At 43.4% G+C, this 19,254-nt stretch overlaps 1 protein-coding gene across 1 annotated transcript in view; it reads left to right on the plus strand.

The window, feature by feature from the left end:
• Nucleotides 1-19,254, plus strand: part of LOC124598566 (Down syndrome cell adhesion molecule-like protein Dscam2) — a 366,134-nt gene that overhangs the window by 207,228 nt on the left and 139,652 nt on the right. Inside the window, exons 13-15 of the mRNA XM_047136009.1 lie at nt 4,580-4,756; nt 13,173-13,314; nt 14,751-14,899. Of these exons, the coding sequence (XP_046991965.1) occupies nt 4,580-4,756; nt 13,173-13,314; nt 14,751-14,899 (468 nt within the window). The remainder of the gene's footprint in view (nt 1-4,579; nt 4,757-13,172; nt 13,315-14,750; nt 14,900-19,254) is intronic.

Genomic DNA, 19,254 nt, shown 5'->3' on the forward strand with positions numbered 1-19,254 from the left:
GACGGCTTGAACTCTGTTAGCTACATACATTTTTAGTGATGTGTCTGAATGTGTGTGAAGTAATAGCAGGCCTATCTTCCTCAAGGGTCGAAACCAGGGAAGGCAGTGATATTTGCCACTGGGGTCTGGAGCGAAGTACACTTCTAACGTATCCCAGGGGTGATCCACTGGATTCAGGTGGGGACTTTCGACAGGCCAGTCCATTGCAGGAATGTTATTGTCCACAAACCATTACCTCACGGGCTCTGCTTTACGACAGGCTGCGCCGTCAAACAGATACAAACTGCCATCGTTTCTGATTTGTTCCTCTACTGTAGCCGGCCGCGGTGGTCTAGCGGTTCTGGCGCTGCAGTCCGGAACCGCAGGACTGCTACGGTCGCAGGTTCGAATCCTGCCTCGGGCATGGGTATGTGTGATGTCCTTAGGTTAGTTAGGTTTAAGTAGTTCTAAGTTCTAGGGGACTTATGACCTAAGATGTTGAGTCCCATAGTGCTCAGAGCCATTTGAACCATTTGAGCCTCTACTGTAGCTGTACACAGTGGTAGAAAATGTGATGATATTGTGTCACAGGAAGCGTTTTCGTAAGCTTAATAAGGGGAGCACAACCTAACAATCAAACACACCCCTTCACCATAACAGCACATCCTCCGTACTTCACTATTGACATGACTCATGTTGGCAAGTAATGTAATCCAGCTGTCTCTAATGACCTCGTTGTCGACGGAACGTTAGACCCCAATCTTCTTTTCTTCCTTCGTTCTCCAGGCATTTTCCAAACCCAAACCGGTCGGATTGCCAAAAGGCAGAGCGTGATTCATCACTCAAATCTCTCGTTTCCAGTCATTAACTGTCCTGTGGCGTATCTCTACACACCACCTCAAGTGTCGCTTACCATTGACAACAGAAATTTCGGACTATAAGGAACTGCTCGACCACTCTACCCTACAGCCCGCCCGGCTAGTCGCGCCGTCTAATGCACTCCTTCCCGAGTGGGAAGGCGTGCCGGTCCCCGGCACGAATCCGCCCGGCGGATTGGTGTCGGGGTCCAGTGTGCTGGCCAGCCAGTGGATGGTTTTTAAGGCGGTTTTCCAAGTGCCTCGGCGAATGCGGGCTGGTTCCCCTTATTCCGCCTCAGTTACACTGTGCTGGCGATTGCTGTGCAACCACTGTCTCCACGTACGCGTACACCATCATTACTCTACCACGGAATCATTTGGGGTTACACTCGTCTGGTATGAGACGTTCCCGTGTCGAACCACTGGGGGCCGAACCGCACAATAACTGTGGGTTCGGTGTGGGGCGGCGGTGGGGTGGGTGGACTGCTGTGGCCTGTTGTGGGGTTGTGAACCACTGAAGGCACCTGTTGGAAGAAGCCTCTCCGTCGTTGCTAGGTCCCCGGTTCAATACAATACAATACAATTGTACCCTACTCTTTTTAACTCCCTAGGTACAGTCACTCTGCTAGCTGGACTACTGGTAGCACTTTGGAACTCACTAGTGATTCCTTCCGCTGATTTCATACCATTTTTACAACCACATTCTGGAATTACCGACGGTCCCTGTCCGTTTAAAATGGTTCAAATGGCTCTAAGCACTATTGGACTTAACATCAGAGGTCATCAGTCCCCTACACTTAGACCTTCTTAAACCTATGCCCGAGGCAGAATTCGAACCTGCGACCGTAGCAGCAGGGCGGTTCCGGACTGAAGCGCCTAGAACCGCTCGGCCACAACGGCCGGCTCCTTGTCCATCAGTACATGAGATCTACCAGGACTTGGTTCAGCTTTGGATGTTCTTTCCTGTGTCAACTTCTGCATCATATAACCAACAATCAATTTGGGCAGCTTTAGAAGGGTGGAAATGTCGCAGATGGATTTGTTACTGAGGTGACACCCAGTGACAAGTTCACGTTCTGCTGTTACTGCTTACCTGCTGTCAACACGATACTCGCTGCCTCGTTTTGTACTTAGGCCCGCCTCTTGTGACATCTAGTGGTCAGTTTCGCATTACACAGAGATATCCGGATACTTTTGTAAAGATAGTGTGTGTTTGTTGCATAGAGACCTTGAAATTAATATAAGAAACACATCGCTCATTAAAAAGGAGATGGCCATTCGTTTATTTTTAATGGAAGTGTCCCCTTACGTCAGTCGTGAACGGAGTCACTCGATCCAAAGGAAAATACTGGAAAGGTTAATAGTCCGTATTCTCATCTGTAGAATTTATCCTAGCTACTACAACAGCAAAACTGAAACATTGTGGTGACCTGAAATTGTTGTAACACATAAGTAACAGTTCATTTTTTGTTAAACCTGCTATGTTCTCAACTTTTACTTGCCCTAAATTGGTATTTATCGAAAATGAATGATTAAGAGAGCTGGAGCACCACCTGAGTTGCTAAAGCCTGGAGGAAAAGAACATCTGCCACAGCGGTCCTCGGAGATAGCTCCCAGTTATTTATAAAAAGCGAATAAACAATGGTAGGTGAATTGAGATGTGCAATCCACTACTCCTAAATACGAATACAGTGGCTTAATCATTTCACATTCTCTTACGGATATGTGTGGCTCAGTGGTAAAGCACCAGAGTGGAAATCAGAAGGATAGGAGATCGATCTCCAGACGGTCCACTCACCTTTTTTCTGTCGTCTGTCACCTGTCACACTTCTGGCAATGATTGATCAGTTGAAAAATCTCAAGCCTCACCGTGGTTCGGCGTTCACGTTAAACCCCAAGTTCCTGTGCGAGTGGCATTTACAATCAGTTGAAACGTTGTAGGAACGTAGTAGCATAACATGTCCAGACACCTCCACTAGCACCATGCCCAGAGGAGCACTGTCGCTTTAATATCAGCGTTCAGGTTGCTGGTATCTTAAGCCATTTCTTACAGATGTATAAGTTTATAGCTTTCTCAGAGAAGAAAAATTCCATATACAGGGTGAGTCACCTAACATTACCGCTGGATGTATTTCGTAAACCACATCAAATACTGACGAACCGATTCCACAGACCGAACGTGAGGAGAGGGGCTAGTGTAATTGGTTAATACAAACCATAAAAAAATGCACGGAAGTATGATTTTTAACACAAACCTACGTTTTTATAAATAGAACCCCGTTAGTTTTGTTAGCACATCTGAACATATAAACAAATACGTAATCAGTGCCGTTTGTTGCATTGTAAAATGTTAATTACATCCGGAGATATTGTAACCTAAAGTTGCCGCTTGAGTATCACTCCTCCGCTGTTCGATCGTGTGTATCGGAGAGCGCCGAATTACGTAGGGATCCAAAGGGAACGGTGATGGACCTTAGGTACAGAAGAGACTGGAACAGCACATTACGTCCACATGCTAACACCTTTTTATTGGTCTTTTTCACTGACGCACATGTACATTACCATGAGGGGTGAGGTACACGTTCGACGGGCGTTTCATAGGACGTGGAGGACGCATAAATTGGCCAGCCCGTTCTCCTGATCTTATATCTCTGGACTTCTTTCTGTGGGGTACGTTAAAGGAGAATGTGTACCGTGATGTGCCTACAACCCCACAGGATATGAAACAACGTATTGTGGCAGCCTGCGGCGACATTACACCAGATGTACTGCGGCGTGTACGACATTCATTACGCCAGAGATTGCAATTGTGTGCAGCAAATGATGGCCACCACATTGAACATCTATTGGCCTGACATGTCGGGACACACTCTATTCCACTCCGTAATTGAAAACGGAAACCACGTGTGCACGTGTACCTCATCCCTCATGGTAATGAGCATGTGCGTCAGTGAAAAAGACCAATAAAAAGGTGTTAGCATGTGGACGTAAAGTGCTGTTCCAGTCTCTTCTGTACCTAAGGTCCATCACCGTTCCCTTTGGATCCCTACGTAATTCGGTGCTCCGATACACATGATCGAACAGCGGAGGAGTGGTACTCAAGCGTCAACTTTAGGTTACAATATCTCCGGATGTAATTAACATTTTACAATGCAACAAACGGCACTGATTACGTATTTGTTTATATGTTCAGATGTGCTAACAAAACTAACGGGGTTCCATTTAAAAGAAAGTAGGTTTGTGTTAAAAAACATACTTCCGTGCATTTTTGTATGGTTTGTATTAACCAGTTACACTAGCCCCTCTCCTCACGTTCGGTCTGTGGTATCGGTTCGTCAGTATTTGATGTGATTTACGAAATATATCCAGCGGTAACGTTAGGTGACTCACTCTGTATATTTTCTGCAACACTTTTACTTTAGAAAGGTTATTCTCTTGTGCTACAGCTGCTTCATACATCGCCATTTTAAATTTTTAGAATCTGTTTTTAGGTCATTTCTAATCGAAATTATCACTTTGTCTTTATAATTTGCCATAGTCTTTAAACGAACGCTGAGTATTTCCTTTATTACTGAAAATAAGGCGCTTTCGCCTCATCTGTTCCTCATAAATGTTTAAAATACTCTGATAGCATCTATACGTCGTCATAACTACCCACGTAAGAATTTTGTGGAACTGCATGTTGACATCAGATTCGTCAATAATTTTTCGCTAATACGCAATGTTTTGTTCTTTGCGTTTAGGAGGAAAACCGAACGACTTCCAGCCCTTGGAGCCTTCAGAACCTCACATGCTGGTGATGGCGAACGGGACTCTAGCGATTCCGTCTGCTTCTGCAGAGGACGAGGGCTTCTACCTGTGTCGTGCTGATAACGGCATTGGTGCCGGGCTCAGCAAGGTGGTCGAGATAGCTGTCAATGGTAATTTCGATAACTAATCACACAGAAATGCTAAAATATTATATCAATATTGTCTGCTCATGTTATATATACATTATGTAACCCGCACCATGCACCTTATGGTCGCGTGCGAAATACGAATGTGTCTAACAGATACAGAATTAAAAATCTCCCACTACCACTTTTCCATCTAAATCCCCACCTTTTATCGTCACAAGTAAACTATAGTACTGCTATGTGAATAAAATCACTGCCGGTGTATGATGCTATCGTCAGGTTTTTCCTGTTAACAATGTCCTTACATACACGTAGGAGAGAAGGAAATTAGTTTTGTTTAAAGAATGTGATATTTCCAAAGCTAAACTGTTGATTGAACACAAAATATTACTTGCTACTACTTTTAGTCGCACAGATTCATTATCAACTATCGTCAAATGTAAATCTGGAATATTTGCCATACCTAATATTGCAGTTATATGACTTCGGTCGCAAGTAGGTCATGGCTATAATAGAATATTGCTGGACTGATTATTTATGATTAATGATAATCTCTACCACCGAAACGGATTGTACATAAATTATGTCTTTACTCAGCAGTTTATCTTCGTGAAAGTGACGTTTAAATTTTGTTTTACGGGTGCTATTACAAATATGGCGTAGTTGTAGATGTAGTTCTATTTTAGTGAATCTGTATTACAACAAGAAATGACACCAGTGGTAGCTCTAGTTACTTTAAAATGTTTACATATAACTTTACCCGAAAGTTGTTGTAACTGCGTGGAGCGCTAATAGAGACAGTAGATACTTGTACTGACCCATGTAGCAACCTCTCAACAATTTGTTGGAAGAGTTTCTATCCACCCCCAATATTAATGGGTTCTATTATTCGAACGTTTCTCTGATATCGCGGATACTTATGATAAGGTGGTCATGCTATCGAGTGCAATCTCGACAGCATTTTAATCTAATGTAAATTGCAGAAAAACGAAAGGCGTAGAAACTAACTAAAGCTCACTACAAGAAAGGATGTAAAACGTTTTGATAACACAGTTAGACACTTAATCGCACCATACTCAATCAACAAAGAGCTCATTTCTCTCCTCAAACAACGTAAAGCATTCGTAACCAGAGTTCCATCATTTCAACCATACATTGTCAGATTAACCATTGAACAATACACTCTACGATGAGCCGACCGTGGTGGCCGAGCGTTTCTAGGCGCTTCAGTCCGGAACCGTGCTGCTGCTACGGTCGCAGGTTCGAATCCTGCCTTAGGCATGGATCTGTGTGATGTCCTTAGGTTAGTTAGGTTTAAATAGTTCTAGGTCTAGGGGACTGATGACCTCAGAAGTTAAGTCCCATAGTGCTCAGAGCCCAACTCTACGATGACTACCGGCTCCTCCTACTCTTTGGTCCGTATACGAAAGAGTAAGTCAATTATATTACCTTTTACATAACGTCTATTGCTGATACAGGTTCCTTGGTTATTCCTTAGTGGTGCGCCACCATAACACCTTCCATCAGCGGTTGCACAGAATATCACGGCTACACAAGTGACAATATCCGTTCATCACTCATACCCACGGGAGGTGCAGCTCCTACACATATTCTTGGCTCTGGATAAACAGAAGCCTAACGACAGTGTTGTGCTCCACTCTACCTCAATTGAAATAACAGTTCTTCTCTCTACATTCACGTGGATATCTTTCGTTTGTCGAAGAAATTTCCTAACTAAATGCCATGTTGTGCCAGATGGAGACTAATTATAATTTGAACTGAGAGTGATGAGAATTTATTCTTCCATTCTTCGTTTGCAACGGCAACGTTATAAAGCTCAGTACTTTTTTTTTTTTTTTTTTAACAGTGGTGGAGCCCCTCCACGCCCACATCGGCATGATGGCCAACTCAAATGTCTACTGCCATTCCGGCATAAGGGTTAGTTTTCACTAAAGTGAGGTGTAGCAGGATGTGGGTACTGCGATGTTTGCGTAGTTCTGGTTAAGGTTAACCATTAATCCGCGCTCATCTGGAGATAGATTGGATCGAAGTCGAACGAAGGGTAGCGTTTTGAAGGGCAGAGGAAAAAAAGTGCCAAGGCAAGAGCTAAGGGAAAAAAACCTCTGCGATAGTTAGGTCGGGTGGTAAGAGCAGTAGGGGATGTCTTGCTGCCTGCGATAGGTCGTGGAAGGATAGGCTTTGTTAGTAGTGGGTATCATGCATGTCGATACCTTTGACGTTGTGCGGTGGTGTTGCTCGGCGGCTGCCGCTGGGTGCCGGTGTTTAGCTCTCATTCAGCGTCAGCAACTTGCAACAGTTAGGTTTACTATCGTTTTTGTGTCCGATAGGTCATATATCGGATGCACAGTGTAGGGTGATGTGGGCGAATTGTTTTATGTGTCTGTGGGCGAGCTCGTCGGTTTCCCTGCTGTGGCCTGTTGGTCGGCTCTAATAGCAGCTGGTAGTTGCCAGTCAGTGTTGCTGATACGTAGGGGCTTGCCGACGTTTGTCACTTGTTGGTGTATGTTAGTTTACCATAGCTATGCCCTAGCTAGTAGTCCAAGTTACTGAATGATACCAGGCGCCTCACGAGGATTTACGCTTCCCTTACGTCAGCGTACAAACCGACCTCGGCTGGGCTACGGGTGGCCTAGCAGCAGCCCTATAAATACGGCTGATTGTCGCAACAACACAGCAGCAGTGTAGAAACATGTTTTCTGCCCGGTCTAAGGGCAGGCGTTAAATCCCGTAACTTCGATAGAAGGATCTTCTCCACCGGCTGATTTACGGGGAGTTCACAGCCCGTAGGACTTTGCCCTCTAGAATTTTCAATATGTGGGAAGAACCTCTTTGTTGACTTTTCTTTATCCCTTTTCAGTGTTCATTGTCTTCCGTTGCTGGCAGCACATCTGTCAGCATTTGTGGGTCAGTGGATCGGTTTATCAAAAGGTTCAAATGGCTCTGGGCACTATGGGACTTAGCTTCTGAGGTCATCAGTCCCCTAGAACTTATAACTACTTAAACCTAACTACCCATAAGGACATCACACACATCCATGCCCGAGGCAGGAGTCGAACCAGACTGTAGCGCCTAGAACCGCTCGGCCACCACGGCCGGCGTTGGTTTATCGGTTCTGTTCAGGGCACGGACCGCGTCTGGAGCGTGGTTAAGGCGCCGGCTGTGGAACAGCCGGTGTGGCTGCTTGCGAAGCGCTCGTCATGGCGTCGGTCGCCAGCAGCAGCGTCTCTGCGAAGTGCGAGACCTTGCCGAGTACTAGAGTCAGGAAGGCGAGTGACAGTGGCCGTTGCAGCGAGCGTACTGTGCTGCTGCCATGGTGCGAACGTTGATTGCAGCGTTTCTACAGCTGCTGCATGTGCTGGTGATCTGCTAGACGGCGCATTTTCATCCTAGCGAAGGGGTGGGGGAGGGGGGATAGGGGAGGGGGAGGGTCATCTCGCGACTCCGTTTTCTGCGAATGGGCTTGCTCTGAACTTTGAAAAAACACAGTACATCCAATTTTCTGCTGCAAAAAGTATAATTCCTTCAATAAACATAACACATCAAAAGAAATCAGTAGCCAGGGTAGAGCATACAAAATTTTTGGGTGTACATATAGATGAAAATCTTAATTGGAAAATTCATATTTTGGATCTAACAAAGCGACTAGGTTCAGCAACTTTTGTAATCAGAATAATTGCCAATTTTGAGGATGTAGAAATTACTAAGCTAACATACTTTGCATACTTCCACTCTCTGATGTCACACGGAATATTATTCTGCGGCAACTCAACACTTAGGCAAAAGGTATTCAGTTCTCAAAAGAAAGTAGTTAGAATAACGTGTGGGGTTCATAGTCGCACATCTTGTAGGCATCCGTTTAAAAGGTTAGGAATTCTTACAACTGCTTCAGAGTACATTTACTCAGTAACGAAATTTTTTCTCAACAAGGACCAGTTTAAAATCAACTGCGACATTCATGATTACAATACCAGAAAAAAGAAAGACCTACAGTATCCTTCACTTGACCTATCTTTGGCACAGAAAGGGGCAAAATATGCTGCTACAAAACTTTTTGAGAAATTAGCAGATGAAATAAAATGTCTGACGGACAGCAGTAATAATTTCAAAAACAAATTGAAATCATGCCTCCTTGACAACTCCTGCTATACCATAGATGAATTCTTGAATATGAGTAAATAAATCTGAAGATATAATATATGCATTTTGTGCCATTTAAGGGAATGGGATAGATAACAGTAATATTTAGGTATTACACAATAACATAAACAAAAAAAACTTGTTTCCTGTGCGCATTTCTTGTGCATTTGACACGTTCCACATCATAACGGTTTTCCGTGCTATTGATCAATGGAACACGTAACTAACTAACTAACCAACTAACCTCTGGCTTGTTTGTTCTGACACGCTTTCGAAACCTCGCCCGCCGCCTGGAGTGGAGGCGGTTGTGGCCTCGTCATTGGCTGGCATCGGTAGTGTGGCAGCATATTGGCCGGTCCCCAGCACTGACAGCGTCCCTGCCGGCGGGCGTAGGGCGGAGTCTACAGCCTCCCTCTCAAACGGCACCGCGCGTGTGCAATCTGCCACAAACGCCTTCCAACCACGGTTGCTCGCAACGCGGTTGCCCTGCAGTTTTGGCATCTCGGCGGACGCGAGCTTTTCGACGTCGGGTGTTCGCCCGTTCACTTCACGCATCGCTCGAGGAAAGGGCGGCGGCGTGCCTCATGCCCCACCCTTTGGCAGCGGAAGAACTGAGGCGAGCCCCTCTTGTGCTTCAGCAGCTCGACTGTGACCGCTGTGTTGGCCAGCACAGCTTCCGGTTCTCCTCACTAACTAGGGCGAGATGAGAGCTTTGTGCTTCTTGGGTGACTTGAAGCGTGCCACCGAACACACACCACACCCAAGATGTGTTCAACAGCCGCGCACTGGGGGAAGCCGCTGAACACTGCCTCGGTCAGTTTTCCCGGAATGGTGGCACGCGTTTACGATGGCAGCGAGAGTGCTACCGCCCGCTCGACCCTTTCTGCACGTCTCTCCATACCCTTTCCTGCATACCTCACGGTTGTTGTTGTTGTGGTCTTCAGTCCTGAGACTGGTTTGATGCAGCTCTCCATGCCACTCTATCCTGTGCAAGCTTCTTCATCTCCCAGTACCTACTGCAACCTACATCCTTCTGAATCTGCTTAGTGTATTGATCTCTTGGTCTCCCTCTACGATTTTTACCCTCCACGCTGCCCTCCAATACTAAATTGGTGATCCCTTGATGCCTCAGAACATGTCCTACCAGCCGATCCCTTCTTCTGGTCAAGTTGTGCCACAAACTTCTCTTCTCCCCAATCCTATTCAATACTTCCTCATTAGTTATGTGATCTACCCATCTAATCTTCAGCATTCTTCTGTAGCACCACATTTCGAAAGCTTCTATTCTCTTCTTGTCCAAACTATTTATCGTCCATGTTTCACTTCCATACATGGCTACACTCCATACAAATACTTTCAGAAATGACTTCCTGACACTTAAATCTATACTCGATGTTAAGACATTTCTCTTCTTCAGAAACGCTTTCCTTGCCGTTGCCAGTCTACATTTTATATCCTCTCTACTTCGACCATCATCAGTTATTTTGCTCCCCAAATAGCAAAACTCCTTTACTACTTTAAGTGTCACATTTCCTAATCTAATTCCCTCAGCATCACCCGACTTAATTAGCCTACATTCCATTATCCTTGTTTTGCTTTTGTTGATGTTCATCTTATATCCTCCTTTCAAGACACTGTCCATTCCATTCAACTGCTCTTCCAAGTCCTTTGCTGTCTCTGACAGAATTACAATGTCATCGGCGAACCTCAAAGTTTTTATTTCTTCTCCATGAATTTTAATACCTACTCCGAATTTTTCTCTTGTTTCCTTTACTGCTTGCTCAATATACAGATTGAATAACATCGGGGAGAGGCTACAACCCTGTCTTACTCCCTTCCCAACCACTGCTTCCCTTTCATGTCCCTCGACTCTTATAACTGCCATCTGGTTTCTGTACAAATTGTAAATAGCCTTTCGCTCCCTGTATTTTACCCCTGCCACCTTTAGAATTTGAAAGAGAGTATTCCAGTCAACATTGTCAAAAGCTTTCTCTAAGTCTACAAATGCTAGAAACGTAGGTTTGCCTTTTCTTAATCTTTCTTCTAAGATACGGTGTGCATCGCTATTCCCATTCTTTGAGACGCTACATGGAGGCTTTACAAACGACCCTTACTGCAGTGACAACTGGAGGTGGCTTTAGTTAGATCGCCTGGCGACAGGCAAATGACGGGTCTTGTCTCTTCGTATGTTGTAGCTGGATTTGCGGCCATTGGTCCGGCCGGTCTCTGTTCCTCTGCCACGGACTGGAGTCTGTCCACGATGGACGTTGTGGCTGCTGCAGGAGTTCGCGCCGGGCGAAACGCGCCCTCAGACAAGGTCGTCCCAGCGCTGGTGTTTTCCACAGCGCGCTTCTGACCGCCTTTACTTGAAGCAGCAACCTGTCCCTTCACCTTTGGCGAGCATTTGCTGCTCACATGTTGCCTTGCGATTCGCGAACGCTTTCGCCGCTCATTGTCCAGGCCGGGACCACCTCATCTCGGAGGAGGAGTCGACCTCTTGCATCGAGTGCTCCACTCGAAATTGGCCTATAACTTCGACACTGCGTAGTGCCATTGGATGACGTTTACGGACATCCTGTACAACTCGTCAAAGTTTGTCAGTGTCGTTTAGCTAGGTCCTGAACATGTCGACGTTGCCGAAGAAAGATGAAAAGCCTTTAATCGTACACAACACTTCACCTAATACATGAAAACTGTACTGTTTATTCATCTTTTTCAGTAGATGCAATAAGATCTAACAAAGCCTCAAAGTGTTCATACATAATAGCTCCAATAGGTACATGAAGACCTTGTGGTACACTATCTGGTCAAACGTTCCCGCACAATGTGTGTAATACGTAATTGAGGTAGATGACACAGGAGGAGTGTAAGGGGGGGGGGGGGGGGGTAGGACGTGGTGCAATTGGTAGAGAAAGTAGTGGTTTAGCCTGGAGAGCTCAGTGACTTCTAACATGGACTAGTCATTAGATGTCATCGGAGCAAAAAATGCATCAGGAATATTTCAACCCTTCTAAAACGGCCCAAATCGACTGTTGGTGGTGTGAAAGTGAAGATGAAACGTGAAACATCAATCACAGCCAAACCAGAACCACGCAGACCTCACCAACTTGATCGCCGAGCATTGCGGACAGTGATCGTGAGACATCGAATAAAATCAGCGGAAGGATCACTCGTGTGCTACCAGCAGTCGAGGTAGCACAATGCGCGTAGGGTGTCAACAAGAGGCGAGCAGAATGGTCGAGCTGCTCCTTACAAGCCACACATTTCTATGTTCATTGCCAAACGGAGCTTGAATTGGTGTAACGTGCTACGAAACCGGACATTGGACGGTTGGAAACGAGTGATTCGGATTGACAAATCACGCTGTAACCTGTAGCGATGCGAAGGAAGAGTTTGGGTTCGGCGAACACCTGGACACCGGTACTGGCATCATGTGCAGTGTCAACACTGAAATACAGAAGAGTTGGTACTGCGGTATGGAAGTGTTAGTTGTGATTACGGTGATCATGATGATGAAGCCCCATACTCCTTGAAAGAGCGTAGTGGAATGATGCGGAAGACCCGCACCGCCGTACTAGGCAAGGTCCTAGTGGAGGTGGTTTGCCATTGCCTTCCTCCGACCGTAATGGGGATGAATGATGATGAAGAAGACGACACAACAATACCCAGTCATCTCGAGGCAGGTGAAAATCCCTGACCCCGCCGGGAATCGAACCCGGGACCCCGTGCTCGGGAAGCGAGAATGCTACCACGAGCTGCGGTGTGGTCCCCCTATTGCGCATAAGAAAATGCTGAATGCGGGATGAAATGCACACATTTTACGGCATTGTGTTCTGCGCAGAGCAGAGGAACAATTCAGAGACAACTGTTGTTTGTATATGCTTGACAATGTAGCACTTCACAATGGAGCGCTTGTTACGCAAGGGTTCCTGGAGAATAAGATTCCTGAAATGTAATTTCTTTACCAGACCTCTGCCCAATCGAACACCTTCGAAATGAATTTGAACTTCGTCTTCGACCGATACCGCAGTGTCCGATATAACTGCCTCGTCTGGTTTCGGCTCTTACGGAAGAATGGGCTGCAAAACCTCCGCAGACATTCCGATACCTCACTGAATGTGCCCCAGTAGAGTTCAAGACGATATAGAGGTGAAGGGTGGACGCACCGTATAAGAGTGTGCACTATAAGATGTCCGGTCACTTCCTTGTCAACTACTGCATTACTCGTATAGAAGTTAGCGTATAATTATTGTGTCTGTAACACGAATGCTTTCCTGTCCAGAACCGGTGAGGTTTGACGTGATGGAGAAGAATGTGACAGCCCGCCGCGGTCAGCAGGTGACACTGAAATGTGACGTCAGAGGAGACCACCCCATACAAGTCAACTGGTTGTTCAGGGGGCAACGTCTGCACCACAGTTACAGGTAAGTGCATGTGCAAAGGCGTGCTAAATCTTTATGACGGGCTAGACTCGCATAATCGTAATTTAATTATGTAAAAAACGATCATCTATGTTGTTTACCCTTTTTGTATCAAAATACACATACGCACTTGCACTCACAAATATACACAGATTGAGACAGCTACTGCAGGCTCAACAAAAATATTTATAACAGTTAAATAGATGGAGGTCCGTCTTTTCTCAAGTTATAGAGGGTAATGTGGAAGGGGCAGGCGTTTGTAGTTCACTTCTCCCGAAGGCGAGACGTTGTTAAGCAGCGCTGTTATCTTGTTACTACTTGATCAAATTTCACGTATATTATTTCGCTGAAGTCCTCTTTGAAGGCTTTTCCAGTACCACAGGAAGATCTTACAGTACCATTCAAATAAAAAAAAATGCCGCTGACATAATTCAGCTGCTAGAAGGCAGTAAAAATTATGTCAGTCAGAAAATTTGCTATATTGGCGCTGTGAAACAGCGAAATTCATACTTTGATTTATTCACTCATTATGGATACTTTTGGTTCCCCCGTCTTAGCTGCCTCACAGTCTGTATTGAATATATTCTATAAACCAGTACCACTAACATTATTATCATAATTTTAAACCATTCTAAACCAGTTAAGAAAACGTAAATATAATTAAAATTATATATTCTTTTATGTTTGCTATTAATAAAATTGTACTATAGTTAGCTACAAAGGTACACATGATAAACTGTGAAACAACAACTGGAAAGAGAAATTAAACATAGTAATAATTAAAGGAAACCTCCATCGTCAAGTCACCTTCTGATTATTTAAACATCATGTAGACTGGGCTTAAATTGATAACTGATTACCTTCTGAAAAACCTAATATTACGACCATGAGCTACTGGTAAAATTCTTTGCTTGCACAACCAGTTTCAGTCGTCTGGCGCTTATCAGGTTCATAAAAACATTCACAGTGTCATGTCAGACGAAATATAAAATCATTATCGTCAGATGTGGTATGAATCTGTTCACAGCGTTGACGCTGATTCCAGTTATAATATGAATGAGTACACTACCTAGCACAGTTTTTATAGATAGACGATGTAATTTGTGTCACCATATGATCATGGTTCTATTACCTAACCACAATGATTTTATATTTCACTTAACGTGGTGCTGTGAATACTTTTATGAACCTGATAATGGTTAGACTGAAACTGGTTGTGCAAGTGAAAGATTTTAACAGCAGCTCAAGGTGGTAGTATGATATTTTCAAATGTTTATTAGAGCTGTGGGACTTCACTTCTTGAAAACATATTGATTACCTCCAGTTCCATATGTTTCATTTTGTTGCTTGGTTAACCTGAAAAACAGATTACTGGGAAAACATGTACAAGGTTTCCTCAGTGCTTGGACACTGATAACATTCGTTTGGGCTGCTGGCAGACTCAGCATGTCAGAAATGAAGACGGCTACGGGACTGCAGGCTCAGCTGGTGATCGACCAGGCTGACAGGCAGGACTCCGGCCTCTACGTGTGTGAAGCGGGGAACGTCTTTGGCCACAGCGAGCTGCTGGTCCGCTTGGCTGTCCAAGGTAACGGCTGCCACATCCATGCATCCTCAGCTACTTACTATTACAGGCCAGACTTCTTAAATGTTCTGAAATATTTCACACAGAACTTTTATATAGGTAAAGACTTCACTGACTCAGACATTGCCAACAGCTCCATAGCACTATAATGGTTTCGGTTCTAATGGAAAGGTTCTGAACTTTCCAAAAGGAGATCCATTAAACCATCTAATCCAGACGCTTGTGAGCAGTAGCTGTGGCAGTGTGACTTATTTGAATCACACCAGCTTCTGACAAATCTGGAGGTTGTAACCTCCCCCTCACTTATCGACCTTAATGACAGTGAAAAATTAAACTGCGTGTACCTAATGAAATTTGGGAAAAGCAATCGTCACCTAAGTTAATTTGTCGGTAAAGAGGGAGGAAGGGGTTACATCTAAATGAAAGGAAAAATGCTAATGAAACTGGTGGAAATTAATTTTGAAAAGGGGTAAAGTTAATAAAGAAAGTAAATGTGCGGCCGTTACGTTAACAATTAACTAGCGGTAATTAGATATTTGAGATTTGGGGGAAATTACGGTCGCCAGTCCTAAGGACAGTTACTATAGTAACTGAAAAAAGAAAGGTTACTACACATATAATTAGCACTAGAAGCGTGGCAACTGAAGGTTGACACATGTAGTGTGAAAACTGAAAGTTTGTCAGAAGTAATAAATTTCGCTACACTCTGACTTAATTTAGCAAAAGAATTAATAAAACCGGAAAATCGAAAGTTAATTTAGTGACTGAAGTTAATAGTGAGCTTTCTTTCTGAAGCACATCAAAATTCAGTAAAATACGGTTAGTCTTGGACTACCTCAACAATCATTTCAAAAACTACTTGAATCTACGCAATTTAGAAATAAGAGATTTAACTTTGAACTTGAATTAAATGATTCTGAACAATTAACAGTAGTAAAATTTAGTACGTACCAAGCTGAGCTGCAGTCACAGGTAAGCTAAAATACGGTAACAAAACTCGCACTCTTAATTTGTGCTTGTGCAATCTAAATATTGTAGCCAGCTATGAATATCTTAACTGAACTTTGAAATTAAAGCAGTGCAATAGAATGATGCTGACGTTTGAATTTCAACGACACTCGGGTTCATTCCGGAAAAGGAAGGGACCCTGCTTGGTAATGCAATTGGGACAATGAGCAACAAACGTTCATGCTAAGTTGCTGTAATTTTGTGATGCAACAATTTTAAAAGTTTGAAAAGCTGAGGTCTGCCATACAGTTCTAAAACTTTACGTGCTTCCAGTCTTCCTTGTTGGTTGATTGAAGGTTTGAAGTCGTCGATCGAGGAGGTGGCGACAGTCACTCATTGTCGGCCGTCGCTGTTGCAGAAGCTGGATGTTGGCGCGCCTTCTTCTCGACACGGTCACCAGGCGAAACGGGCTCTTGATGTGCGCCAGCTAATGCTTCCCGTCCGCGACACCGTGTCAGAAACTATCATCGCAAGTCGAGCGCAATTACATGCTGCCAAACCCCGAAAGCGCAGCAACTCGCGGGAACTTCACACAACACACCTGCTCCACTGCACCACCCCAGCCAGACTCCTCTGCTCTGTCCGCGCTCCACGCGGCAGAGTTCACCCTACCAAAGATCCTACACACTTTGGTTTTCCACACGACCTATCGATGTATTCGTTCGATAGCATAGTTTTCCCTAGGCAAGACCCAGCGTAAAAATACAAATAATATTTACAAAACAAACCAATTATACATTGACATAAATGCATAAATATATATATACATATTAATATATATATATATATATATATATATATATATATATATATATATATATATACAAATAGTAAAACAATTACAATATATAAAGGCACAGAAATGTCATATATTCAGGTAACAAAATAAGGAAAAAAATTTATAGTACAATAGATGGAAATAGAAGGATATGCATTTCCGGCGTTACAAGGTTAAGTTAAAATTAAAATTATGAAAGATTCTTTTAGTCAGAGTAATTTAAAGGGATATTTACTACCTTTCTGATGAACCATAATACCACAATAATAATGATTTGCCTTTGCATAATAACATACACACAGGTATTCAGTCAACGGTACACGTCAGCTATTGGTAAGTCTCTCTCTTACATTGTAGTACAAACGAGTCAAATACCTGCTATTAGCACAAAGATCGTCTCACTGATCCTTACACGTAACTGATTGCACACACTCAGCTGATTGCACTATGGTAGGTGGTGGGTGATCTGTTTCTGCTAGAGAGCACAATCATTCTGGCATTAGTCATTCGCCGGCCGACGTGGCCGTGCGGTTCTAGGTGCTGCAGTTCGGAACCGATACGGTCGCAGGTTCAAATCCTGCCTCCGGCATGGATGTGTGTGATGTCCTTAGGTTATTTAGGTTTAATTAGTTCTACGTTATAGGTGACTGATGACCTCAGAAGTTAAGTCGCATAGTGCTCAGAGCCATTTGAACCATTTGAACCATTAGTCATTCATCATGTTACCAACATAATTTCGTAGGCTTTCGCGGTCGGTCAGTTGACATTCTAATGTGTATCTAGCGACTTCAGCTCACAGGTCAATCCATACATATCTGTTGGCAACGTTTACATGTAAGTTTTCTATCGTACCACGTCATAAGGCAAAGAAAAAGGACCCAAGCCACATGAGTTTTCTATATTGCTACGTCTTTTGCGTGCGTCTAACGTAACAATGTTTATGATGATATTAGCTAAGTGCACATCAAATCTGATATTAAGGAATACAACAATAGGCTTAGCTAATTTTTTGCCACTGACACAACAAAATTATAATTAAATTTTAAGACAGAAAACACAATTCCAGGAATTCTTTCTAATGTCTCATTGATCATGGTATCGGTTTATTTACGAGGGTTTAAACTTTAATAGTGGCAAATAGTTATTTACAACTTACACAATGCAGACACATGTTTTGAAGTTTTCTCATCCTTGAGAGTAGTCACCAGCATTGTGTGTAACCCCTTGCAGCCATCCGCTGTGACAGAGCGGTTCTAGGCGCTTCAGTCCGGAACCGCGCTGCTGCTATGGTCGCAGGTTCGAATCATGCCTCGGGCATGGATGTATGTGATGTCCTTAGGTTAGTTATATTTAAGTAGTTCTAAGTCTATGGGACTGTTGACCTCAGATGTTAAATCCCATAGTGTTTAGACCCATTTTATAACCCCTTGCCAGCAATGTGGAAGTCGTAGGACACATTTAGCAGTGCCAGATGTGTTGATACATCGAGTGGAGCGGTCTACTTCCTTACAAATCTCTGGACAGTTCTGAAACGAATGCCAAAAAGTGGTTCCTTCACCTCAGAAATCAAGCCCCATCGACCGACCAAATCAGTCGCAAGTTGGTGCCACACGAGACCCGGCATTGTCCTATAAAATGATGGATGGATCGTGCAGAAAGTGTCACCGTTTCTTTTTGGAACACAGCCTGCAATCCACCACAGTCCCAGGACGTAAGTCCTTGTGATTTGAAGTTGATTCCTAAGATGAGGGAAGCACTTCTTGGCATTCGTTTCAGAACTGTTACAGAGATTAGGGGAATAGACCGCTCCTCTCGAACTATCAACACAACTATCCTACGAGTTCCATATCACTGACAACTGGTTATGCACAATTCTGTTGACTGCTCTGAAGGACAGTAAAAATGAAACATTTATCTATTTTCTATAAGTTGTAAATAAACATTAACCACTATTAAAGTTCCAGTCATCGTACATAGCGAAAATCAGTCAACAGCATATACTCCTAAAAGCTCTAGTATCCAGTATAGCCATTCTTCCTCCACCACTGTATGTTTCACATTTCGTCCACTTCCACTGGATTCTAATTTGTTACGTTATTATAATAACTGTTTTACGTTGGTTAGTTTTATATAGTGATATGGCATATGTGCATTACAGCAGTACAGAAATATCTGAATAAAGGTGAATATTAGTTTTAAATGCGTAAATATGTATCTGTACTTCATAGTTAGAGAACGCTACATGCAGTTTTTCTATTTTTTATACTGATCTTGTATGGGTCGTATCCATCAATATTGGTTTCTTCACATTTCATTTATTTACTATTATTGTGATAATATTTGCCACTTGACTTATTGTAACTACATACATCTATTTTTTAAAATATGAAAAGTTTTTCACTATAAATATTTAAGTAATTGATGTACCACTTTCCAAGAAAGATAATTAGATAGCAGAAATTGAATACTTTTTATGTCAGCTTGTTTTTGTGTGTCTCTCCTTTCCTCAACCAATTTCGTATGTAACGATGCTTGTCGTCCACACACTTTAACATTAATATTTCGTAATGAA

Source organism: Schistocerca americana, chromosome 1 (genome assembly GCF_021461395.2).
Source record: "Schistocerca americana isolate TAMUIC-IGC-003095 chromosome 1, iqSchAmer2.1, whole genome shotgun sequence".
Classification (NCBI taxonomy): Eukaryota; Metazoa; Arthropoda; class Insecta; order Orthoptera; family Acrididae; genus Schistocerca; species Schistocerca americana.